This window comes from Oratosquilla oratoria, chromosome 21 (assembly GCF_046742065.1).
Source record: "Oratosquilla oratoria isolate Oo_2021 chromosome 21, ASM4674206v1, whole genome shotgun sequence".
Taxonomy (NCBI): Eukaryota; Metazoa; Arthropoda; class Malacostraca; order Stomatopoda; family Squillidae; genus Oratosquilla; species Oratosquilla oratoria.
In genome coordinates this window covers 58,344,139-58,371,638 of record NC_134797.1, presented here as the reverse complement: position 1 = coordinate 58,371,638, position 27,500 = coordinate 58,344,139, and the positions used below count along the sequence as shown (strand labels likewise).

General features: G+C 40.7%; 1 protein-coding gene across 4 annotated transcripts in view; it reads left to right on the top strand.

The window, feature by feature from the left end:
• The window catches only part of Hasp (Hig-anchoring scaffold protein), a 773,651-nt gene that overhangs the window by 612,305 nt on the left and 133,846 nt on the right, over positions 1–27,500 (top strand). For all 4 annotated transcript variants that reach the window (XM_076205010.1, XM_076205012.1, XM_076205011.1 and 1 more), the window contains exons 6-8: positions 22,786–22,977; positions 26,128–26,304; positions 27,065–27,238. In XM_076205010.1, coding sequence (XP_076061125.1) covers positions 22,786–22,977; positions 26,128–26,304; positions 27,065–27,238 — 543 coding nt within the window. The remainder of the gene's footprint in view (positions 1–22,785; positions 22,978–26,127; positions 26,305–27,064; positions 27,239–27,500) is intronic.

Here is a 27,500-nt window from a genome sequence, read left to right as displayed (position 1 = left end):
TGATTAGAACTTACCCAGACACTCCAAATACAGTGGCTAAAGGCCAATCGCTTCCCAATGAAAAATCCTAACCTTACACATTATTCACACGTAGAATTATTAGTGAAAGCTATTTTGTGTTGTGTTGTCTTGTATTGCTACAGCACCCCCAGAAACTGCTTCCAGATAAGAAATCGCAATGATACATGGAAAAATAGGTGAGGGGAAGGGATATCCGTTTTTTGGGGGGTAAAGTTGAAACGGAAACAAGAGGTACCATTTCCAGAGTATGGTACGAAAACCATTTGTAACATATGTGGAAGTCTTAGAATCTTCCGATAACGCCTCCTTGACGTGGCAAGAAAACTCTTTGGGCCTGCGGAGGAGGAAAAGAAAAAGTAGAGGAGGCGGGGCGTGTGAAATAGGTGGAGAAAGGGGAGGAAGAAAGAAGAGGAGGGAAGAGGAGGAGGAAATAAGAGTAGGAGAGGGAAAAGGGGAGGAAGGGTAGGAGTAGATGGAGGAGAATGAAGGAGAGAAGAGGAACGAGGACGCAAGGGAGAGAAAAAAAGAGAAAATGGAGGAAATACGAACAAGAGTAAACAAGAAGGATAACCAAATGAGAGAAAGAAGAAGAAAAAAGAAAATGATGGAGAGAGGAGAGATGGAAATAACGGTGAGAAAAGTGTAAAAGGGACGAAGACAGATGTAAGGGAGAGGGGTAACAATGGACGAGATGAATGAGGGGGAGGGGGAGAATGCAAGATAAAGTAAGGCAAGGAAAAGGAGAAGGTTTAACGAGAAAAGCAGACAAAGTTTCCTAAACTTCTAAGCAACAATGTTCTCTCAGATGGAAATACCAAATAGTTTAGTAAAACCTCGCTCAGTTCAAAGGCTGGGAAGGTGAGGGGAGGGGGAGGGGGAGGGGGAGGGGATGGGGAGGGGTGGATAGGGAATGGACAGACGGGGATGGGTGGGGGAATACGACAGTGAGTTATTGTCTTGGGAAATGGGAGCGAGCAAGTACAACACACTGTTTAATTTAACCTCCTGGCAGAGAATTTTTCATTGACATTGTTGAACCGTAACTCTCAGGCTTCGCTTAACTATTTTTGTTTTGACTATATTCTATTTCTTCGTGTTAATGTGTGGCTTTTGCATAGCATTGTTACGCGGGACTTTTTTTTTTATTCTGTCCTAATTATCCATAAATCATTTATCAACTTATTTGTTTTCTATTTGATTTTCATAAATTATAAATTAGTAGGTTATAGAGCGAGAAAGAGGAACAAAACAAGTGGAATCAAAGAAGGAAAGCATGTGCAACTGATGAAAAATAACGTAGTGGAGGAACTGTATGGAAACATGTATTTAAAGGATGAAACGGGGAACATTGGAAACATGTATTTAAAGGATGAAACGGGGAACATTGGAAACATGTATTTAAAGGATGAAACGGGGAACATTAGAAACATGTATTTAAAGGATGAAACGGGGGAACATTGGAAGCATGTATTTAAAGGATGAAACGGGGGAACATTGGAAATATGTATTTAAAGGATGAAACGGGGGAACATTGGAAACATGTATCTAAAGGACGAAACGGGGGAACATTGGAAACATGTATTTAAAGGACGAAACGAGGGAACATTGGAAACATGTATTTAAAGGATGAAACGGGGGAACATTTGGAAGAATGGGAAGTTGGTGAATGAAAAAGACAAAAAAAGGAGGAAACTGAAGACAGAGAGACAGATAGGATGCAGAGTAATAGGATGAAGGAAATATAAGAGGAAGAGCTTTTATACGTCTTTCACTGCTGACAAATTGTACCTCCATTGTATCTACCATTTGGCGATTTTATTCAGCCGAAGAAAAGCCCCGAAGCTCGAAATAAATATCATCAATTGATAACATACACCAGGAAATCCGATGCTCCTCTCACATGCTGACGTCAGTCGCCACAGTCTCTTCGAGCAAGCCTCCATGCAGACGCCCTTCCCGCCCCAAATAAAACGCCAAATGCGTACAGTGACACTTGGTTACAAAACGTAAATTGTTTGAAATAAGTGAGATGATATCAAATACTCATAACTCTCATTATGTTCAAAGAAAAGAAAAAAGAAAGAAAAAAAAGGAGTTATAATTGTTAGGGTTAAAAAAATGTACACAAAGATGAGCAGAAAGAAGATGAACTATGAGTTATTCAAACACCTCCACCTGGAAATCAAATACAGAACGTGAAAAATAGTCCCTTTATATAAACATTCAAATCCTAGTCAAAGAGATTTCATCTCTGTACTGAATACATTACTATAGACAACCTAAACCCAGCTTATATGCGCGCGAATGGATAAAGAAAATCAGTCATTTTCCAATTAATTGATTAAATTCATCGACTCACATGGTCTGATGAATGGTGAATTAAAAACAACATCGAGGTCAGAATATATCATTTACTTGGATCTATTTTATCAAAGTAATACAATAATGGATATTCCAATTGAAATCTTTTGCATATTTGATTTCCATGATTTGGTACCATTTGAACCCAAATAATCAACAAACTCTGGTAAGCTGATTATAAAACTGGTAAGGAAACAGCCAACCATACGTTAAAACCAAGGGCACAATATAAACAAAAATCCTTAGTGGAGAAGAACAATAGTGTTGAAAGGCAATACAAAATCGTTTAACAACGAAGTGCATTAATCAAAATGAAAAAAAAAATGTTGAGAAGAGGTGTATAAACCAATATTGTCCAGATGAAAACATGATAATATAATAATGACTATACTAACTTTATCAAGAAAGCCAAGATTCATGAACAGTGAACCGGAATGGACAAGAGCAGGGAAATGTCTGTATTGATCATGGTCGCGTTAGATAAATCGTCTCTACTTAGAGCTGGAACGGGGCTGCCTGGGAGATTGCCAGGAATGATCGGCGGTGTTGGAATGGATTGTAATAGAAGGGCGCGTGCAGCTATGCACGGCACTGGCCCCACTGAATGGTTCCTCGTCTTCAAAGAGCCCAAGTGTTTCCGGGTCCAAAGGTATTTTGATTCAGAGCCTTACTGGGCAGGATCCTTTGTTTGTTCGATGTTATTAGCCATAACGTAATCTGAGAAGTGTATCATTGTAGGAGGAGGGTTAAGTTCCATGCAGGGCAAGTAGTAAGACATAAAACTGAATATCAAAAAATAAATAAATAAATAAAAGACGTAGCATTTCCCTCACAGGAAGATGGTGAAAGACAGGAAGAAGGCAAAAAAATAAACAAGTTGATAAAAAATAAATAAATAAAAGGGAAGAAGAGAAATATAAAGGAGAAATACGCATATAGAAGATCAGCAAAGGACATTATAATACTGAGGCAGGGTAGTCAAACTAGAAGAGATTTCTGTACCAACGTTTCGAAGTTACACAAATTCATTCTCAATGCAGAACAAGACATAAAAGAATCAATGAATAAATATACAGGAAAATGTCACATAGAATGAAGAAAGTAGGAGTCACAAACAAAATAATGGAGAACAAGCAAAAGGAATTCAAAGAACAGAGCTACGAGAGGAAAAGTCATTTGTCACACAAGATGGACAAATGGTCACCCACGCCGTCGGGTGGAAGAGTTGACATTATCTACATAGAGATGCGCAATCAGGGCTTTCACAGACAAGTGGGCTAACCCAGGGCAGCCAATTTAACCCTAAGACAGCCCACAACAGCACCGTTTTCAAGCCCTATACATTTTTTTAGGAAGACAATTCCTACATCTAGGAATCATATACCACTAATCTGTGAATTAAGAGAAGGGTTCAAAGATCTGTTTGCAAAACAGTTCCACTGACAAATGATTCTATTTCGTCTCTACATATTTTGGGACGACCACGTCGAAGCTTTCAAATTGCCTAACACTTTACTTATCAAATGGAGGCCCAAAAGAAACACACTGAATATTGAAAGAGACGTTTAAATGTATACATGTACGCCTTAGGTAGTTTAGACGTGAAGCCTGGGTAACTTTTCAACTTAATACTTTATAGCATATATGTCAAAGTCTAAGGATACAAAGTTTGTTCAAAATAGTTGAAAATGTCCTTAGAGTCGACATGACGTCACGTGGTGCTCCAACTTTCAGTTATTTCGCTCCTTGATAGGGTATTTTGTCACTCACAATCTCCACCTCCCTGGACGGGAACGACAATTTTATATTCCATATCCTGGCTAAATAACATTACCCTAACACGAGAACAGACTAGAAAACACTCCGCTTTAATATCGGCATAATGTATTACTCTCTTATTTACTGCGCTCTGGGGTAGTAAATTATGATGATAAATGACGAAGTCGGCAGCGAGGGAAACTTGAACAAGCAAATGCAGATCCAAGAGCTAATGAAGACAAATATAGGTTTCTGAGTCACAGACACAAAGAAAACTAGGAAAATAAGCAAATGGAGGAAATGGAAACGAAGAGATAAAGAAGAGGGAGGAAGAGGAGAAAGAAATAATGGATGATTAATATGAGTAGAAATACAACGGTGTTTATAATGACAATATCAATACTGATAATGTATCAATGTTGATAAGGAGAAAGATAACGAGGATAACATTGGATTTCTGTGCATATTACGTTGTGTACATGATATATGTTTATCACTGGAAAAGCATAAACTTCCTTGCGTACTGCGAGGTAATCAACTTTTTTCTCTAACTCCCCTAGACTGTTTTATTCAGCAAAATTTACAAGGGAAAATGTCAATCCTTCTTCCTTTATACAGTTCACTTCGCTACCACTGACAAATGTAGATATAAATTCATTTGGCAGTACAAAATATGATACGATTCAAAATACCATCTTTCTTTTCTTCAAGCACTGGCGCTCTTTTATGTTCAATCTTTATGAAGCTTGTTTTCTATGGACACGTACAAAATATTATCCGGTACAGAACACGTTAACATCTGATTGTAACTGTATAACATATCGTTTCAACGAACTCAAATGATGACTGTAGCAAAGCAGTTAAAACAAGTTCACCACTGAAGTGTTTGAGTTTATTAAGAGGTCCATGGGACTAATATTTATTTCTTTATTTGAAGAACAATGATGAATAACTACTCACTAGAAACTCGTTTTCTGTTAAAATTATGTTTAGCATAAAGAGACTTCTATAAGTAGAGACTAGACTCAGATGTATATGACGAGAACAACGGTCTTTTTTACCTCTTGGGAGCAACCTGGAGCTTTCTGATCGAAAAGTTTTCAAAGAAAAAGTTCCAAAGCCTAGAAAACAGTGGGTACCAGAAGTAACTTCTGATATAATAGGGAGTATATTTGAGAAAGACGTTCTTCAGGTACAGCGAAGAGGAGGCGATTACTTGAAGCACGCCAAAAAAGGAATGCTGATAAATTACTGATACATGAAAATGTTGACAAGATTTCAGAGAATATGAACGAAACGAAGAAGATCTCTGGAACAAAAGGGAACACGAAGAAATGAAAGAGCTGTAGAAAGGAATTGAGGAGTTTGTACAAGACATGTTATAACTGCTAATAAACTTGATAACAGAGATTCAGTCAAATAGCCTGGGTAAATCAGATTAGAATCCTGAATGACATCTGGTACGGAAGAAGCTACTGAGATCGAATTGACCCCGTCGCTACCGAAGTGATAACACGCAGCTCAGTAAAACTAACTATTGGTTTCCGAACACAGAAAAAAAAAAGTATAGCTTCCCTAAATGAGGTAGAAGAAAGGGACAACAAGGATGGGATTGTGGAAACCAAAAAGAAGATGAACCAAACGAAAACCAACCCGACGAGTGATAAGTGGGAGGAAGAGAAAGGAGGAGGAGCAAGAATAGGATTTGAAGGTGGAAGAAAATGAGAGGAGGAAAAGAAGACAAAAATTCGGGTGCGGCGTAGTGGTGGAGACAGAAGAAGAAAGAACAAGAAAAAGGAGGAAGTGGAGTGGAGGAAGTGGAGTGGAGGAAGTGGAGTGGAGGAAGTGGAGTGGAGGAAGTGGAGTGGAGGAAGTGGAGTGGAGGAAGTGGAGTGGAGGAAGTGGAGCGGAGGACAAGAGGGAATGAAACAAGAAAGGAGGAACAGGAGGGGAAGGGCACAAGAAATGGAATAAAAGTAAAGTAGGAAAAGAATCGGAGAAAGAAAAGAAGTACGATTCTAGATGCCGTTAGGTAAAGAAGACAGGAGAGATAATCGGAAAGGTCAAGCTTTAGTCTTTGGTTTTGCTGAGAACCAAAAGGAGAACTTTGGTTAAATGGACCAAGAGTAACTACGAGAGATTAGGGAGAAAAGGAAGATGGATGGAGCGATGAAAGAAAATAAGGAAGAAGAATGGAGGGAGGAAGAGGAGGAGGAGAAGGAGGAGGAGAAGGAGAAGGAGGAGGAGGAGGAGGAGGAGGAGGAGGAAGAGAGTAACAGGGAGCAATGTGAGAAAAATAAGGAGAGCAGGAGGAAAAGGAAGCGGAGGGGAGAAGTAGGAGGAGAAAGAGAAAGATCAAGTAGTGTTACTTTGGAAAATGCTATAGGAGGAGAGAGGCAGAGATTTGGTAGAGAAGAAGAGACAGACAAAAATAAAGAAAGGAAGAGCAAGAGGGAGAGAGAGAGAGAGAGAGAGAGAGAGAGAGAGAGAGAGAGAGAGAGAGAGAGAGAGAGAGAGAGAGAGAGAGAGAGAGAGAGACAGAGAGAGAGAGAGAGAGAGACAGAGAGAGACAGAGAGAGACAGAGAGAGACAGACAGAGAGAGTGACAGAGCGAGAGAGAGAGAGAGAGAGAGAGAGAGAGAGAGAGAGAGAGAGAGAGAGAGAGAGAGAGAGAGAGAGAGAGAGAGAGAGAGAGAGAGAAACTTGAGGCTGGCAAGGGTTGAAAAAAGTGGATGAAAATGATTGGTGGGGAGTTTTTTCTGTATGGGATGGAGGGAAGAGTGAAAGCGAGGAAGGATTGCAAAGAATTCTGGAGAAAAAGGAATTTGCCATGCCTTCACCTCTAGGCTAGAGAGTGGGGAACGAAAATCTTCCCACACGACATAAGAACATAAGAATGAAGGAGACTGCAAGAGGCCATAAGGCCTACACTAGGCAGCTCCGTATCCATCACCACCTGTCATCCCCATCCATAAAGTTGTCTAATCGTTTCTAACAACTGATAGTTTCAGCGCTTACTACATGGTTACTAAGTTTATTCCATTCGTCGACCACCCTATTAGTAAACCAATTCTTGCCTATTTCCTTTTTAAATCTAAATTTGTCCAGTTTATAACCATTACTGCGAGTCCTGCCCTGTTGTTTTAATATGATGACCTTGTTTGCACCACCCTTGTTGTTAAAGCCTTTGATCCACTTGAACGCCTCTATTAGATCACCCCGCATGACGTCATTACAGACTATATTGAGATGTCAAAATAATGTAAGAAGGTAAAAAAATAATTGGATTAAAAGTCAACAAAGAGTTGCCAAAAAGTTAAAATAGAGGTCAACATAAGAGTAAAGCAAAAGATTTGCAAATGTTTGGGCTAAGTTTAGTAAAAGAATACGGTATAAGAATTGGAATGAATTTTAACAAACAAGGATGGCAGAGAATTAACTGGAACAGAAGGCAACAAAAGAGGGTGACAAAAGAGGAGTTGAAACAAATGTTAATAAAAGATACGATGGCAAAGAAATTGGAATAAAAGTCGTCAAAGGAGGATGGCAAAAATAATTTGATACAAGTAAACAATAATGAATACTCGCCATCCCTCTCCCTCGCTGTGGGAAGTGAGAAACCCCTGGTAAGGCATAAAAATAAGATAAAGTTCCCTAAAAGTGGGTATCAAGTCAGTTTGGATAGGTGGTAAAGAAAACGAAAGCCTGAGGAACTATAATGTAAGTCAAGAAAAAAGAAAAACTAAAAGAAGTGGAGTATATGTCAACAAAAACTCAAGAAAGAGGAACTGGAGTAAATATCAACGAAGGAGGATGGTATGGCAATTGGGATATATGTCAATAAGAGGGTAAGGCAATGGTTCGAGTTCGAGAGGGAAGGATAAAAAAGGGGAAAAAAGAGGGGAACAGGAGGCCATTCTGCTGGAGGAAGGGAGAATCTTGTTTGAAGACAAGGACAGTTATGGTTGGGGAGTCCATCAGCCACAGCGTGACATGAGACTTTGGACTGCGAGAGAGGGCAAAAAGAAGCGAATACAAGACAGAGAAAGAGACTGAAATCAAATAAGCTCAAATGCGCTGAATGGCGCATTATATTCGTTATGTTCGTTATATTCGTTATGTTCGTTCCAACTTTGCCTGCCGCGGGTCTGATTTTAAACCCAACGACATTTAGTGTCTGTTTTTTTACCAGAGAGGGCACACTGGTAAAAATCACGACCTTGCTTGCAGCTAAGCGACTCTTTGTGTAAGCACCTCACCTTAAGGTCCAAGAAATAAACAATTGCAATGAACGTTATATCAATAGACGCAGAGAGGGCAGACTTGGAAGTAGTAAAAGGACGGAAGATTTCTAGAAGATATATTTACGCCTAAAGCAAGTAAAAGTGTTGAGAAAGGGAGAAATGGAAAAAGGATGAGAAAAAAAATGAGAATATGTGGGAAGTAGTAAACGCATGGAAGATTTCTAGAAGAAATATTTACGCCTAAAAAGTAAGTGTTTAAAAAGGAAGAAGTGGAAGAAGAATGAAAAAAAAAATGAGAAGACAAAGCATACGAGAAGAAATGATAAGACTGAGATGCGACCCAAGAAGAGGGAAAGGAGAGGGAGATGACAAAGGAAAAGAGAGGATGAGATCAGAGAATTGTTGAAGGAAGGAGAGGTCACTGCTCACAACCCCTGAGCAGGGGTGAAATAAGATTGAGGGAAGAGCAGGTTTAGGAGAGAACGAAGGAGGACAAAGGATACTAAGAATATATGTACGTATGTATATATGTAGCTGTGTGTACGTACCCATAGACTTCTGAGTGACGGATTTGTTTCGATCATGTTTGATAAGACACGGAACCTTGTTCCAATCTTCCAGCATCATCTAGTGTCGTCTACTTGTCTTGGAAGTCGGAGGACATAAGACAAAGTTATCGACTTCAGCCATAGCTTATAGTGTCCTGGCGTGAACTATACCACTTACGTATGTACAGAAGAACGATGACATACACACAAAAACACAGACACACACACATATATATACACAGATACACACACATACGTACACAAAAAACACCTACAAATAAACACAGACGTACGCACGCACACACTCACACAAAGACACACGCACTCACTCACACACGCACACACACGGACACACGCAATCTCACGCACACACGTACACAAATCTGTATACTAAAAGACTTCTTATCGCTTATAAAGGAAGTGGTCACACGCAAATATCTACATATATATACATATATATATACATATGATATATATATATATATATATATATATATATATATACACATATACATTATACATAATTATATATCCTGGTGTTTATTATCATCGTATTTACCAAAAAATAATTAATCATACGCGATTGTTTTGGTCTCATTCGTTAGTTCTATGACTGTAACAACGATTTCGTTCTCATTGTTAAAAAAAAATGCAACTTTCCAGAAAGTTCTCGTATTTTGAAACATGAGTCTCGCAGACCGTAGATTTCCACTTTCAATTATTATGTATGACTATTGCGGACCGAGCCGGGTGCCATAATTTCTTTCTTCTAGATACCACCCCGATATTTCAACTGGCCTCAGGGTAAAGACCCCAGTGAAGAACGAGTGTTTTTTCATCATTAGCTTAACACTGTTTTAACTTGTAAAACTTCTACAAATCCCTATCACTCGCGCTCCCTTTTTCCTCGTCCTCCTTCTGTAGGACTAAAGTCAGACTCTCAAAAAAGGATAATATATTCACCACATGCCCGTCTTTACTCCCAAATATTCTCGTACCACAACCGCGCGCTGAGGCACTTCTTTCAAGAAGTAACCTGCGGTCAAGTTCTATCTATAATGATCTGCGGAATGGAGGTGGAAGAGACGAGGAAATTGGGTCTAGAGGAAGTAAAGGCGACCGAGAACATACTCGTAAGAACGAAAGGGAAGAGAAGGTGGAAGGGAGAAGAGGGTGTGGAGAGGGGAGCGAGGCAGGGGGTGCTTATAAGCAAGGAAAGGAAAGAAAATAGAGAGCGACTGAAAAAAAGCTAAAGAGGGGAGAATGAGAGGGTGACCGAAGGCGTAGGTCGAAAAGGGAAATGAAGATATTTGGAAATTAGGGTGAATTGGAGAGAAAAGGTTGGGTCGACTAAGCCAGAGGTGAAGGAGGGGAAGATGGAGAGGACGAAATTGGGGCAGAAAGAAAGGGAGAAATTGGGAGAAGGAATGAAAGTTTATGAAAGAAAAAGTAGTAAATGGTGGAAAAGATAAGGAGTGAAAGGGGGGTTTCAACTGAAATAGATGCCAAAAATAGGTAAATATAGAAAAACGTGATTTGGTTGGAAAATAAATATTAAAGCAGATACATAGCTCAGAAGATAACACGCACAGGCAGACAGACAGGCAAGCAGGCAGACAGACGAATAGGCAGGGAGACAGATCGACAAACAGGCAGACAGATAGGCAGGGAGACAGCCAGACACACAGACAATAGAGATAGATACAGAGAAAGAATGGGAGGCATAGAAAAAGAGAGATCGGCAAATTGGGAGACAGACAGGCTTACAGAAAAAAGAGATACAAATATATAGTTATACAACCAGAGGTAGAGAGATATAGTGAGAAAAAGAAACTGAGAGACAAAGACATAAGTGAAATACATCGAGAGACAGGCAGAGAGATACAGAGCAGGGGACAGAAAGACAGAGACAAAAAGGAGAACCATTCAGAAATAGAGATAAAGGGAGAAAGAGAGAAGCAACGACACTGATAGATAGGTAGACAGAGAGACAGACACCTTGCGAGAAATGTACGAGGAGGACAGAAATAAGTGGACGGGCGGAATAAGACAGGCAGGCGAAAAGACGGGAAGAAAGAAACTAAAGAGAATTGAATAGGTGACAACACACTGGTTCAAACGAGACCGATTCCTTATGGAGAAGTGAATCTAATGGGAGAGAGTGCCAAATAGGAGGGAAAAGTTAGGTGGGAGAGTGAGTTTTATGGGTAGGAAGCCAAATTAGGAAAGTGATGGTTTTCGAAAAACAAAAGTGATGGTGGAAGCACCTGGGAAGAAGCTGTTACGCGTGGAGAAGCAAGCCTGACGTGAAGAGTGCCAACCAGAAAGGAAGAAATCGAGTACAAGAAAACCAATTTGACGAGGACCATGTCTCAAATAGGGAAGGCGAATCATCTGATGGGTTGGTCCCCGAAATAGGAAGGAGAAATTAAGCGTGAGAAAGCGAATTTCCTGTGGAAAGCGCCAAATAGGGAGAGAGAAGGGGGGGGGAGGGCAAAGGACCAGTGAGAAGATCGACCACTGCGAAAACGGTAATTGTCTCGACAGCAGGAAGGCGGGAAGGCGCTGAGAGTGGGAGAGCGAAGGAGGAGGAGGAGGAGGAGGAGGAGGAGGAGGGGGGCGTGGAGGAGGACGAAGAGGACAAGGAGGAGGGGGGGCGAGGAGAAGGACGAAGAGGACAAGGAGGAGGGGGGGCGAGGAAGAGGACGAGGAGGAGGGGAGGCGAGGAAGAGGACGAGGAGGACGAGGAGGAGGGGGGCGAGGAGGAGGACAAGGAGGACGAGGAGGACGAAGGGGAGGAGGAGGACGAGGGGGAGGAGCAGGAGAGGAAACCCGAGCTTAGAGGAAGTTAGGCGTCAAACGTGAGGGGTGGGAAACAGGAAGAGGAGGAAAGAAAACGAGGAAAGGATAGAGGCTTGAAGAAGTAAGATGAAATAAGAAATAAGGAAATTAGAGAACAGAGGAATGAGGAAGAAAGACGAAACGACGAAAAAGAAGCAAAAGGGTTGTTGAAAGAAAGATAAGAATGAAATAACGTGAAGAAATTGTGATATGAAGATGGAGGAAAAGGAGGGAGAGAAGCTGAAGAGGAGGAAGAGGAAAAAGTAGGAAGAGAAGGATGAGAGGGAAAAGAAATACGAGAAAAAATAGGAAGAAAGAGAGAAAAGCATAAAAAGGAGGCAAAAAAGGAAGGAGGAAATAAGAGAAGACGACGAAGAGGAAGAAGAGGAAGATGAGAAGAGACAGAAAAGGAAGAGGACGAAGAAGGGAAAGAGGAGCAGGACGAAGAAGAGTAAAATTAGGACAAAGAGAAAGAGAAAGAATAGGAGGAAGCAGAAGGATACATAAAAGAGAGGAAAATGAATTGGAGATTTCAAATACACATTTCTTTGTCTTTGAGAAAAGAGAGGTTCGCCCAAGAAGCGAGAATGAACAGAAGAACTTGAGGAGAACTCGTCTCCCAGACGTTGGTCGGAAGTCTTCAGTAATAAGGGAAAGAAGCAGACTCCGCAGCAGCAGTTTGTGTGTGTGTGTGTGTGTGTGTGTGTGTGTGTGTGTGTGTGTGTGTGTGTGTGTGTGTGTGTGTGTGTGTGTGTGTGTGTGTGTGTGTGTGTGTGTGTGTGTGTGTGTGTGTGTAAGGGTGGGGAAGGAGTTCAAGCTTGATGGAGGAGAAGGAAACTCTGGCAGTAAAGATGAATAAAAGATATGGCAAGCCGTGCTAATGAGAAGAAGCGAATGAGAGAGAGATGGCGAGAGGCTAACAAAGGAAGAAAAAGGAAAAAAGAAAGAAAGAAAATATGAGTGAGATTAATAGAGAGAAAGACTAACAGAGGAACAAGGGAGGGATAGAAAGAGAGAGAGAGAGAGAGAGAGAGAGAGAGAGAGAGAGAGAGAGAGAGAGAGAGAGAGAGAGAGAGAGAGAGAGAGAGAGAGAGCGAGGGAGGGGTACTAACAAAAAAAAAGGAGAAGGAAAAAAAATGTGAGAGAACGAGAGATTACTTAAGAGAGTAAAGGATAACAAAGAACGAACGAAAGAAAGAAAAAGGAGAGAGAGGAAAAGAGAGAGAGAGGGGGTGGGGAGTGAATGGGAGCCGGCAGGTCACTTGGCGCGATAAGGAGGCAGCGGCTCGAAGAATGAAGGCTTCAGGCTGGCAGCTTCCAGGGTGCGCGGGCGGGCCCTGGAAGGAGCTGAACTCAAGTCTGGAAAGTGACAAGAGGGTGGAAGCAGGAAAAGGAAAGGAGAGAGAGCAAGGTGAAAGAAAGGAGGAGTAAAATTGGGTACGAAGCAGGGAGGCTGGGGGCTGGAGGCGCGCGGGCGGGTCCTGGAAGGAGCTGAACTCAAGTCTGGAAAGTGGCAAGAGGGGGAAGCAGGAAAAGGAACGGAAAGAGAGCGAGGTGAAAGACGGGAGAAGTACAATTGGGCACGGACCAGGGAGAAATTAACTATGCGGGACCGTAGTACATAATAGGAAAAGGAATGTCGGGGAGAGAAGGGATGAGATAATGTGAGAGAAAGAGAAAGAAGGGAAGGTAGGGTGAGAAAGGGTGGTTTGAGGCAAGATATGAATAGCTGAGATAGAGAAATTATACACCCCTTTCGCTTCTGGGACAAAAAGGAAAGGTGCATCCGGCGCGATGGAGGGTCAACTGATGTCTGTCACTCCTTTGGAAACACAGATTTATGGAGAGATGAATAGCTTATGCTCTCCGTAGATAGAATGAAAGGATATGTGTCCCTATGTGTGGAATGGGTTCTTCGAGAGAGTCTGTGGCTTCTACACTTAGGGACCACAGAAGAGATAGTGTAGCCTGGCGATAGCTAGTTTAGGGGAAAAAATATGCGGAAGGGGTTCCACAAATGGGGAAATTTCACGGGAATTAATGAAATTTCACGGGCAGTAGAGAGGACGAAAGAAAGCGTACCACCCAATACAAAAGAAGCTAATCGAGAAAGACTGCAATCTTCTCGCCACTGAGAAGAATGACATGGCCTGGACGAAACCTGAGGAAAAACGACGTCAACTGCCATCAGCTATGAAAGAGGCCAAGCATCGTTGGCTTATTGTACTTAAAAGAAAAGAGGAAAAGAAGAAAAAGAAGAAAAGAGAAGAATCTAGCTATTGTCAAAGAATTTCCGTCAGCCTAGTAAACCCTCTGGTCCCTGAAAAAATGTAATACTGGGGACGTGGGCAGATGTTGGGCTGGATGACCTTCATCCCGTTTTCTTTAACACCTCGACCTTGAGTTGCTTATATAATATATTGGCTGCTACTAGACTATTTTTTTCACAGGTGTTGAGCTCATATCCAGTGAGAACTGGACACCAATTTGGGCCAACTGTAGGGGATGAAATGGGTGGGAGTGGTTTCTATGCCTTTATCTTTTGGCTACCTCCCGTGTAAGGGGGGAAAAGAGCCTTTGGTATATGTATATTATTTTGAGTTCTGTCATGGGACGTTATTTAAAAAAAAAAAAAAAAAAAGTATGTTATTTAGCCGAGAGAAAGCAAAGAACTATCAGTTAAGGTGTTATTTATGAGGAGCTTGGTAAAAACTGCTCAATCCTGTAGTATTTCTATTTACCAAATCTAATAAAGCGAATACAGACTTGTTGCGCCTAATAGGTTGTACACATTTTTTAATTTAATACTGAAGCCCTTTTTTTGTGGCCCTCCAACCCAACTTCGACCCAAACCCCAGTTAAGAAAAAAGAAAAAGAAAAAGAAAATATCATGCACTGTCTTGATAGCTTTTCTTGATTAGTTCCTTAACCCATTCAACTCCGATGACAAGATGTCTTGTCATTTGGTCAAATAAAACAAAAAATCATAATAAAACAACAAAATGTTTGATGATCAAACAGCACCAGAAAAATATGACGTCGTCAGTCCTCCTCCTCGAGGAGGAGGACTGACGACGTCATATTTTTCTGGTGCTGTTTGATCATCAAACATTTTGTTGTTTTATTATGATTTTTTGTTTTATTTGACCAAATGACAAGACATCTTGTCATCGGAGTTGAATGGGTTAACTTTCCGTGTGCCTATTTTTCTTTTCCGTCTGCCTCAATGATACTTCGGTTATTCCCGTGGCTAGCACCGCTTCAGTATCTAAAAGGTTCAGAACTCATCTGGTCATATCTCTGTATTGAGAACAAAAATAAGAAGAAACTTGTACAAAGGTCAACTGAGGAAGAATATTGCTCCATTTAGTGAAGATTTCTCTTTCGTATATTTTCCTAATGCTTCCTGCAAAGGTAAATGCACCACACGATCGACCCTTTCGTTGTATTTTTTTGTTTGCAACCATGAAACCTAATTCAGCTAATTGAACCCAATTTTTTACGTACCGGTTAAGATAGATCAGAAAACAAATAAGTGTAGGGAGAAACGAACATAAAAATAGTAAGACGAAGATATGTAGGAAAAATAAATAAATACTTGGATTTTATATGAAAAGGTCACTAATATTAGATTAACTAACAGGTGAGTGAAATGATAAAGTACAATCATACATATACCAAAAACTTTTTTCCCCCTTACAAGGGAGATAGCCAAAAAACAAAGGCATAAAATCCACTCCCATTCATTCCATCCCCACATTACTCACTCGCATTTCCATTCACCACGCCTCCCTCCCTCCCTCCTATCTGGGCTCCTCCTGGATGACGGGTCATCCCTGCATCTCGCCCACTGCCTCGAGTCAGAAGCAGTGTCGCAGGACAAGATAATTATACAACGGGAGATCCTGGACAGAAAAGGAAGATGTAAATGTAAACACTACTTCAGACAACAAACAGTAGGTACTACAAGAAGTGAAAGAAGAATACGTAAGGGGATGAGGAAAAGCAAGAGACGAGGGCAAAATGTGGAGAGAAAAAAACAAACAAGGAAAGCGAAAATGATTGATGTATATGGAGAAGAACCCATTGATTTGAAAAGGCCATGAAATATCAGAATAGAATATATCCGCTTTAGATCAGAAAACATTTACATCTGTGTTCAATGATTGCCTCGCTCAAATCCCGACTGCAACACTTACAATATATCCAGCACGTGATTGTTTCCATCTGCAATATCTGCAATGCTACATGATTCACAACAGCCTTGGACCCTATATTGCAACATATGTATAAAAAATTACATAATGCAATAAGGGGAATACTGATAACATACATTGCTTGTACATCCTCGCGGTGCATGTGATTCTTTGTTTTGCTTTTTGTCTACCACCAAGCCATCGCATTTGTATTTATCTGTGGCAACCACTAGCCAGCTATTATTAACCCTTTCCATGCACCCTCCCCCTTTTTTTTTATCAAACTCTTCTTGGTAGCAGCCCCTTTGGTCGTAAGAGATTTGTATTTCTGTATCATTTACAAAGAACAGTGTATGCTCGTGGAGAATCATCCGTCCTTAATGAGGCCGCGCGCAGAATATCATCTCATCTAATGAAGCAAATCCATGAAAAAACAACCAATGAATGAACAGGTACACGACATAAATATCCTGTACATAGATATTATAGTTTAATGTCACAACTCCCCCCCACCCCTAACGGGTGGGGGGGAGTTTAACGTGGATATTGTAACGTGGAGTTTAATGAATCATGGTCTTCGTTCAACTTTGCCGGTGGCAGGATTCGAGCCACCATCCCCTCGATTTTCGCCGCATGTAACAACACCCTAACCCGCTCGGCCAGCGACCAGAGAGAAATGTATGAATTGAAAGGAGCAATACATAGGGATGTAGTTGAATATTTATAGAGGACTTGTTAAAAATCAGTATATATTCATATACTGATTTTCATTTCCTTTTACCCTGTTCTCTGCAAGGAATACATGTTTGTGGTTCTAGCTGCCTGATGAGAGTAGTTATGACTGCTGGTATTCTCCCGTATTTTGTAGAAAAAAAAAATTAGACAAAATGGTAGTTGTGAGACCTATGCATCACGGAGCAAGGTGACTGCTGCAGAAATATTGATAAAAGTGACAAAGTTCCTATCTTGTACGTAGGTGTATTTTCAGTGGGAGGCAGGTCTTTTTTTCATGGCGAGCTGGAGAATATTCTGGCTTTGTGATTTTTCCTCTTTTCTTTTACGTAGGTTAGGTTAAGTGTTTAAGGTTAGGATTATGTGGTTAGGATCGGGTAAGTTAGAGTTAGGTGATTAGGTTAGGGTAAGTCAGGTTTGGTTAGGTTAGGTTTGGGGTTAGGTTAGGGTTAGGTGGTTAGGTTAGAGGGTTAGATTAAGTTAGGTTAGGTGGAATATGTTAGGGTTATGTGGTTAGGTTAGGTTTGGTTAGGTTAGGAGTACCATTATTTAGAGTCGTACCACACCCTGTAGAACCCACAGTTGCTGCATTTCTGAAGCATGATTCTGCAAGAGAAGTCGCAGTGCATAAACAACATGTGGGTAATATCAAGCAACCGGTATGATCCTGCAATCTTCTGCTCAGCTATGCCATTAGACCCATCTGGTCTCCCTAAATACTGGTATCTTTTTTATTGCGTTTAGTTATCCTTCCACACTATACATAACTATATTCTTGTGATAAAATAGAATTCTAAGAGTCTTCTTATGGTGAGGAACCTTATCTCAGAAAATTGTCCAAACGTGGCTTTCAACTCTTATATTTTTTCCTTGGGTAAACATAATTAGCAAGAAGTTATGAGACTGTATTTCAACATTATTGACAGAACAGGTAGAATAATGTGCTAGAGCTATCTTGACGAAATCGATAACACCAATCTTTGACTATTATTACATACTCTGCCAAAAAAAAAAAAAAAATACTCATTGCTCTACTTGGACAGCCAAAAATGTTGAGCTACGGATTCTCATAATTCCTTGTTGATGGTAACTACCCATATAAAGAGATGAATCGATAAAATAACAATTGAACCATTCCCTAAGACGAGAATTCTTACTACAAGAATCCATCCAAATAAATTTCCCTTACTTCAAGAATTTTATGCCATCCGCATACAAGGACAAAAAATATATATATATATATATATATATATATATATATATATATATATATATATATATATATATATATATATATATATATATTTTTGAAAACAAAAATACAAAGAACCAGAAACTAAGAGCTTGGGGATGGTAAAATCCGCTTGAACAAAACCTGCATATACATTCACCTGCAACCTCTTTTTTCGCTCTTATCAGTAAGAAACGCCAATCAAATAGCAGATCGTCGGTACTCCATGATTAGCTTTGTTCGAATATGTTTTGCGGGCATAAACTTCACCAGAGAGGTACCAGTCTTTATTCCTTATAACCACATCAGAACGAATCAAATTCTTGTGCGCAGCATTGGCTGCCAAATGTACGATGCAACACACTACTCGCATCATAAAATATAAAGTCACTGCTGTATTACTTGTTCTCTTTTACTCTGAGTAATAATAAACACAGAAAACGTGATCAAAGCAGTTCACCGAATACGGGGGTAATTCATATACAACTAATATATATATACATATATATATATATATATATATATATATATATATATACACACATATATATATATATAATGTATGACGTAAGCGGAGTAGGAAACACAGGAGTCTTAGTTTTGACTTTATTCCTGACTAGTTTCGCGGGTATGCTTTTTCGAAGGAATGGTGTACAAACAGGTTCTGGACATTTTATACATGGGGTGTGTTTTCTACTCCGCTTACGTCAACCTGTCAGAATGTCCTTCTCTCTCTCTCTCTCTCTCTAAATATATATATATATATATATATTTTATATATATATACATACACATATATAATCAAGACACCGACCCCGACATCCTCGTGTACCCACTCGCGTCTAATGACGCCTACGTAGGCGTAATCATATCGAGGTGATGGAGGCCAGTCAAGACCTTCATCCACTCCACATCCACCCACCATCCATTTGCTTCCTTTTATCTCAGCTCCTTGCAGATAAAGGTCCATCTCTGGTCCCAGCACACTGTCAGGACCAGAGGCAATGTAGAAAGACAAAGGACCTCCACAGACGGATTCGACAACTTCAAATAACACAAATAAGATATTGGGACTGGTAGCGTACAGCTATCATCTATTAATCTAAAAAGGTTATTCTGCACCCACTTGGTAACATGCTGTTTCTGTATGGTCCCAAATATTGATATATTGAAAGAAATCATACTATGGCGACCCACAGAACTCATACCAAATATAAAAGACAAAACAGGCATAAACCACTTAAAACATCTTATCCTATCATCTCTCTCTCTCTGACACTCTGTTCCTTGTACGGCAATGGCCAAGTCCATCTCTCTTTCTTGTACGGTAATGGCCAAGTCAAAGCACACACCCACTTTATAAACATTAAATCCCATTCAACGCCTCTTCCATCTGAGCACTTCATATGTGAAGGGTCATCTCTGTCCCCTCTCACGCCGGATCTGGTTTACCTCGACTGCTTCGTCATATGAAAAAGCCCCTCCATCCATATCTATTCAAAATCATTTAGGAAGCAGATGAGACCAGCCCTCTGTGGCGCGTCATCTTTTCGTCTTATTCTCCCTTTACTTGTTCCTATTTTTCTACACGTTTTTCTGTTCGATAGACATAACATATGCATCCAAATTCCGCCTCACACTATCATTTTCTCTTCTAAGTTATTTTCAGAGCTAAGTTTGTGTCTTTTTCTTGTTCAAGCTTCCGTACTAAGACAAGAAAATTAGACTCACGGGAGAAAATCAAATTCATCAGCAATTTCAACTAGTTGTATTTTACGGGAAGAGAGCTATACTCGTAGTAACCCGCTTTTGTATCTTTCAGCATCCAGTTTGATCTTAAGTTCTTGTATAGTGTGTGTGTGTGTGTGTGTGTGTGTGTGTGTGTGTGTGTGTGTGTGTGTGTGTGTGTGTGTGTGTGTGTGTGTGTGTGTGTGTGTGTGTGTGTGTGTGTGTGTGTGTGTGTGTGTGTGTGTGTGTGTGTGTGTGTGTGTGTGTGTGTGTGTGTGTGTGTGTGTGTGTGTGTGTCCTTCTCTGTCTCCCTTTCTGCATGTTTCTCTCTGTCTGTCTGTTTGTCTCTCTTCTCTGTAGGGTGATGGCCAAGTCAAATCACACACCCACTATATAGACATTAAAACCCATTTATACGTTATTTCTGGCCTTCTTGTTAAGTTAATTCCATCCGCTTTTGTTTTCCACGTTCTTCTTGCTAGTCCCTTCTCGTTCATTCTTTCCCCAAACCACTTCAGCATTTGATCTACCCTATCTGACAACTATTTCCATTTGTGTTGTTTGTTTTACTTTCACATTTCTCACTCGATTCACCCCTGTAACAACTATCACATTTTTTTAAATAGTTCATCTCACTTCCATTCTGCCTCCAGTATATTCCAAGTTTCTGCTCCATACAGTGCCGTGATCACAATTACTCTTTCTTACACAACATTGATCCTTTCTTGTATACAACAAAAAGGTAAACAAACACATACACTCACAGGCATACACACATACATGCGCGCACGCACGCACACACACACACACACACACACACACACACACACACACACACACACACACACACACACACCTCTCATGGCGCTGTGGTTAGAGCTCTGGCCTGCCACTACGGAGGTCCGGGTTCGACCCTCGCCCGGGGCTGAAATAATATATCAGTATCGCAGCGCTGAGGGGTGTTACTCCAACTCTCGTGGGCGGGGAGTTGGGGGTGTGTGTGTGTGCAAGGTCATAGCATTACCCATAGATCGGACCTACGAGCTCTGAGCTCTCTTCCAGGAGGGAAATAGCTGTCGATCACGAGTCCAACACGTGATCCAAAGACCAAGTGAATACACACACACACACAAACACTCACAAAAATTGGTGGTTACAAGTTTGGGATAAAGTCTGGGTGGGATTTTTTCCTTATAGATATGAATATATATACGCGTATGTATACATACATTTATATATATATATATATATATATATATATATATACAGTATATGTATATATAAATGTATGTATACATACTCGTATATATATACATATCTATAAGGAAAAAATCCCACCCAGACTTTATCCCAAGTTTGGGATAAAGTCTGTGTGTGATTTTTTCCTTATAGATATGAATATATATACGAGTATGTATAAATACATTTATATATATATATATATATATATATATATATATACAGTATATGTATATATATATGTATGTATGTATTTCATTTTGTACATTTCAAATTACTAATTTTGAGGGTTTCCCACAAATTAAGGAAAATAATCCAATTGGTGAAATTGATCAGGATAATACTTGAACCTATGGACCTAATCAAAAGGAGAGGACAGGGTACAAAATTACAATAATGGTAGTATGAGAATTTGCAACAGAGTTGAACTTGCTTGTGAGTTTTATTTTCTCCCATGAGTCTATTTTTCTTGGCTGAGAATGAAAGTTTGAACAAGAAAAATACACAAACTTGGCTCAGAAAGTAACTTAGAAGAGAAAATGAGACTTTGGCAAATGGGAAACCTAATCACTTCAGTATCATAAAAGCAAGCGAAGCCAGGACAAAATCATGCGAGGAAAGATCAATGAACTGTTGAAGGTTCAAGAAGGCTGCTTATCTTGTCAACAGAAGGATGCAGTAAACTTTAAAAAGATCATGGAACAGCACAGAAAGACCATGTTACAAAGAGTAGGACTTCGACAGCATTTTTATGAACATTTTATATTACTAAAAGCATGGAAGAGCAAAGTTGGCACTGTCTGGTGTAAAGCGTTTTCGTAGTATATTTATCATGGAGGTAGTCAGTCAAGCCATGCTCCCACTTCCACCCAATCCACTATCATCCACCCTTAATTCCCTCTCATCTTAGCTCCTCGTGGATGAAAGGTCATCCCTGTCTCCCACCCACTTCCCGGGTCAGAAGCAATGAAGCAAAACACAGCACATCCACAGAAAAGCCGATTGACTTACACGGCGACCCTCCCTCTTCATCCCCTCATGCGTAAAATAGAGAAGACGGGTAGAAATCCCTTCGATATGCGTCAAAATATCATCTACACACAACCACTCTCCACTCGCCCCTATCTCCTACCTTCTCCCTTCCCTCCTCAACTGACATTCCCCTCTTGTTCAAAGCCCCTTTCACCCCATCTATCTACCTCATCCTTGGTCGTCCCTTCAAGTTTACTCCATCCAACCATGCTTTCCATACCTCTTTTGATAATATTTCTTCATTCTTTCCATGTGCCCAAAATATCCTAATAATCTTTCATTAGCCCTAGGAGGGAGGGAGAAGAGAGGTAAGTATGGGTGCAGAGGGAGGTGGAGGAGGAAGAGGTGGGGGGAAGATGGCGAACAAGGTTTTAAACTTGGCCTGTGAAGTAAAAGCGAGTTAAACAATGGTATGCTATATATTAGACTGAATGTTTATGGTCAGAACTCCTTGATGTAAATAGCCTCAAGATGTCTTTAAGAATCAAACCCTTGACTGTACCTTGTCTAATTACAAGACAAGGATGCTACGACTGACATCCTGAAGGACCGTTTCGGAACTTGTCGTCTACTTTCCCCAATGACGATTCGCGCAGCACAATATAGACTTTTTCACCGAGCCTTTTATCCAAGAAGGCCATCTGAAGCAAATACATGAACGAGTGTAGCATTAAGTGTTCCCCCTGATAGTCACCATCACTTCCACGTCATCATTGTTACAATTAAATGTAGTGTTACCATCATCACCATCACTGTTGCCATCACCACGACCACTAACCAACCCCAACCCACTCATCCCCCTCCCCCAAAAGCACAGCACGGGTCAATCACACTGCTTCTCTCACCTTCCTCAGTGTACTGCACGGACCCCCCCTTGATTGCCAACGCACGACACAATGTGCCGGAAGCACAAACCCGCTTCGAGGTGAACTACACGCTCCAGTACTCGTGCCAGCAGGGCTACATGACGAAGGGCTTCTCTAGAGCCAAGTGCCTCCTGTACAACGGCACCATGCAGTGGTTTGGCCCGGAAATTGAGTGCATACGTAAGTATAAATCTAAATGTTGACTTCTTTGTCCAGGAGTGCAAGAGACTGCCTATACAAGAGTCTTTAAACAGTACATGAGTTTTGAGACTTTTATGAAATGTACAGTGGTTTGACCTCTCAAGAGCATTTGAAACAATTTTCCCGATATTTTCTGACAAGATTTTCGTTGTTGTAGTTAGCACAGTATCCTAGGATTCTATTCATCAGGGTAGATGAATGGACTTGCAGATGTACGCTTATTAATCGACGCTCCTAACACTGCAACTCGTAGCACAGTTAGAACATCACATCTTATTCTTGAAGGGCAAATCTTATAGATCAATACTATCAGTCTCTCAGGCGACAACGCCTATCCATATGCACGTTAAACAACCATGGTGTCATCACACATCCCTGGTTTAATTGCACATTCACCTCTGTTAATCTTCTTTACTGCCGCCTTTCTACGTACACTACTACTCGTGTAATAACGTTTGACCACCTTCAACAGACTTTAATTTATTTTACATATTTGTGGCGCGATCCATGAAGATTCGCTCTGAACCTTTTCATACGCCTTCCCCAAATCCATGACGCCCTAACCCTTACACTCAAGAATAACAAGTCCTTATTGTCTGCTAAATACTTTTCACAGGCCTGTCCTACCCCCTAAAGTTATCTATCTACCCTCTTTCTCCCTTAAAGTTACGAGCATTAACTCTCATGCTAATTATAGAGTGATTACTATGTAAGGCAAGTACAATTTATGTAAGTTGTAAGGTTGGAATATATGAGAAACAATAGGTTTTCTCTCACTGTGGCCTGTTATTGCTTCAATGCGAAGTAAAGATGTCGCTATTCCATACATAGAAAGTGACTTTCTATTTCTAGACCCTGTAAATGTATCATTTTTAAGGTAAGTACGTAGAAGGAAACAAATTCTACGTCTAACTTGCTTATGTTTTTATAATTTTTCAGACCTGGGAAAAAAATGTTTTAAACTTGGAAGAATGTGAAAATAGAACATTAGGATAAACTATTTCATTTTTTTTTTCTTGGCCCGTGTAGCCTGTTACTTCTGTGTTATGGGTAAATGACTGTTGCTTGGTACAACGCCCTAAGACCTCTGTTACATAGAATCCGTTTTCATATTCCGTTATCCTTTTTATTTCTACATCTACGATACATTTGCTTTCACATCTGTCTCCTTCGTAATCCCTTAGATTGTTTCAAATGATACCGTCACGCTTCCCTAAACAAGTAAAACCACAATTTTCCCTTCAACTTCCGCCTTTACCTTTTTATAAAACACCCCTGACTACCTTTCCTTCTATTCTCTCCCCCTCTCTTTCCTGCTCACCCCACAGCATAACATCTTTCCTATGTGCAGCGTGGCGTTTACGCAAACTAGTTAATGTTGCTTTGGTTTGGGCGTGGCAAAATTGTTCAAACGAGCAACTAAGCTGCAACTAATTTATGTTGAAATGGTTCCATTCCCTCGTTCGCATAATCACTACGCCGATACTAGCACCTAAAATCCTAATAAAACAATCACGTTAAAATATTTATCCTTCGGTACATTTGAAAAAATACACGCAATGATATTACCTTCTCATCCTATTTGTATCTATGCCATATGCCCATTTATCCACATGTTCACTCTGTCAAATGTCCGTTTAGTCAAATGTCCGTCAATCAAGTGTCCGTGGGCCAAATGTCCGTCAAGTGTCCGGGAAGCTTTTGTATAGCATATTACAACTCTACTTCAGGTGGTAGCCTCATAATAGGCCCAGAAGGCATCCGGTAATAAAACAATGAAAACACCTCATCGAAAAGGTGTGGAAAATTCGAATGGGCAAAAATAGAATATTCAATTGTGAACGAAGATAGATTTTTACAATTCACTACTTATGACGTGTTACACCTAAATGTTTCAAAAGGTGAGCGGGCAGTACCCACAAAAATATCTATTACACAAGAGAAAATCATACATGTGGTAGGAGTCACTGTTGAGAATACATCTCTGCGTTCCCACCTCAGCTTAAATAAACGTCTGAGCGCGCATGCGCACAACCTGAGGAAGCTGCAGCCTTCATTGCCTGAACATTCAACAATCACGCGATAAAGCACGTTTCTCTCTCTCCCTCTCTCTTTCCCCTCTCTTTTTCTTCCCTTTCCTCCCTCCTCCCCCTTCTCTATCTCTGTGTCCCTCCTGCTCTCTCTTTCTGTTCCTCCCCCTTTTTTCTATCTCTATCTCTGCCGTTCCTTCTCTCCCTCTCTCACTTTCTTCTTTCTCTATCCTTTGCCCCTCCTTCTCTCCCTCCCACTCCTCTTTCTCTTTGCGAGGATTCCGGGGATTCCAGGGGAAAACCATAAGGCTTGGTTTCGCTCTCGCCAGGTCAGGCTTTTAGGGCTTTTTACCCTAATCCTGAGCCTTGGCTTGGGGAACACGTCTTTCCGTCATGACGCTTTCCACCACGACAATGGTGGTCATGACTTTGGCCCCATGACAGGTAACAAGAGGACAGAACTATCATGTGAGTTACAGTAGCTGCCACAATATCGGAGCGAGGAAGCTTATAAAAGTGATTAATAATAGGGTTACGTCGTATGATAGGTAATATCAACTATTTTCCTGGAAACGGATGCATTAGATAATAATTCGCAAATATTCGAGTTGTGATTGTCACAATGGTATTATTGATAATCTCCACAACAGTGGTGCGATTATGTATAATAGCCAGTACTACGACAAAAGCTCTGAGCTTCGCCCGAAGACATGACTTAAATAATAGCATATATTCTCATCACGTACAGGAATATATACATATACCTTCTCGTCAGTAAGAGACCCTTGACCAATATATATACTGACAATACCCAATCGCATAGCAATAATTGTTTTTAATTTTAGAATGCAAGAGGTTTCCGGCACGCTCTAGTACAGGGAAAGCCAAAATGCTGCACAAATTAACCTTTTTTCCCCTGATTTAGTTTAGCTGACATAAACATTACCCAACACCATTTTACGACTACATTACCTAAAATCCTCATTTTCACCACTATTTCATATTTGCAACTCCAGGACATAGTGGAGTAAAAAATGTGTTGACCTTTTGTGTGTCATTCACATAATCCAACCAAACCCCGGTCATTGGTCTTCCACAGCGAAATCCTGCGGTGACCCAGGGGAGATTGAGAACGGCATCAAGGAGGGATCCTGCTACACGTATTCCTGCCGGGTGACTTACCACTGCCGCACGGGCTACGAGATCATGGGACTCGCCAACCACTACTGCCAACACGACGGTTCGTGGAGCCCCCAGGCTTTGCCCTCTTGTGAACGTAAGTCGACTTCTTCCTTTCTTGGTCTTCTTGTGTCTTCATAAACACATGCATACATACATACGTGCATGCATACAAAACATATATGCATACATACATACCACATAATTATGTTCATGCATACAACGTACATGCACACATTACATACATACATGCATATATACATACTACATAAATGTATGCATACAATACATGTATACATGAATGCTTACAACACATACATATATACATACATACATGCATGCATACAAACATGCACATATACATACATTCATGCATACAAACATGCATGCAACACATGTATACATGCATGCATACAAACATGCACACAATACATACATGCATATATACATACTAACATATGTGCATGCATACATGAAAGGATACAATACATACATGCATAAATATATACATACATACATACATGCATATATACATACAAACATACGTGCATGCATACATGAAAGCATACATTACATGCATACACACATACATGCATGCGCACATACATGCATACATACTGCCTAGTGTAGGCCGTATGATCTCCTGCAGTTTCCTTCATTATGTTCTTCATACATATACTACAATACATACATGTAGAGACATATGACCATCACGCAGTATAGACACCTCGTCTAATGCCTATCTCCTTCATTCTTAATACATACATATAATACAATACATACATGTAGAGACATATGACCATCACGTAGTACAAACACTCTAACGCCTGTCTCCTTCTTCTGCCCCCCTTGGACAGCGGTCAAGTGCGACATACCGGCGAATCCGGCGAACGGGAAAGCCATCTTCATCACGGTCTCGTACAACTCTGTGGTGACCTACACGTGTAACTTCAGCTTCATGATCGTCGGTCCCTCGACGCGGCACTGCGGCCCGGACAAGAAGTGGAGCGGGGACACCCCGCAATGTAAACGTGAGTCCCGGGTCCCCTTCACACGAGGAACCGCGTACATACACAATGGTTTCCTGTGGTTAAATATGAAATATCTATTGGCGTCATCAGATACTGTAATGTGTGTTCAAACTTTCCCGTGCCTTGGGCTAGTGTGCATTTAACACGCTCCTAGCGTGACGTAGATCCAATTAGTGCTAATTATCTAACCCTACCACCCCCAAATGGCACAACCCATTGTCACTGCATAGTCATTGGACCCTCCCGGCTAGTTAGTCACCTC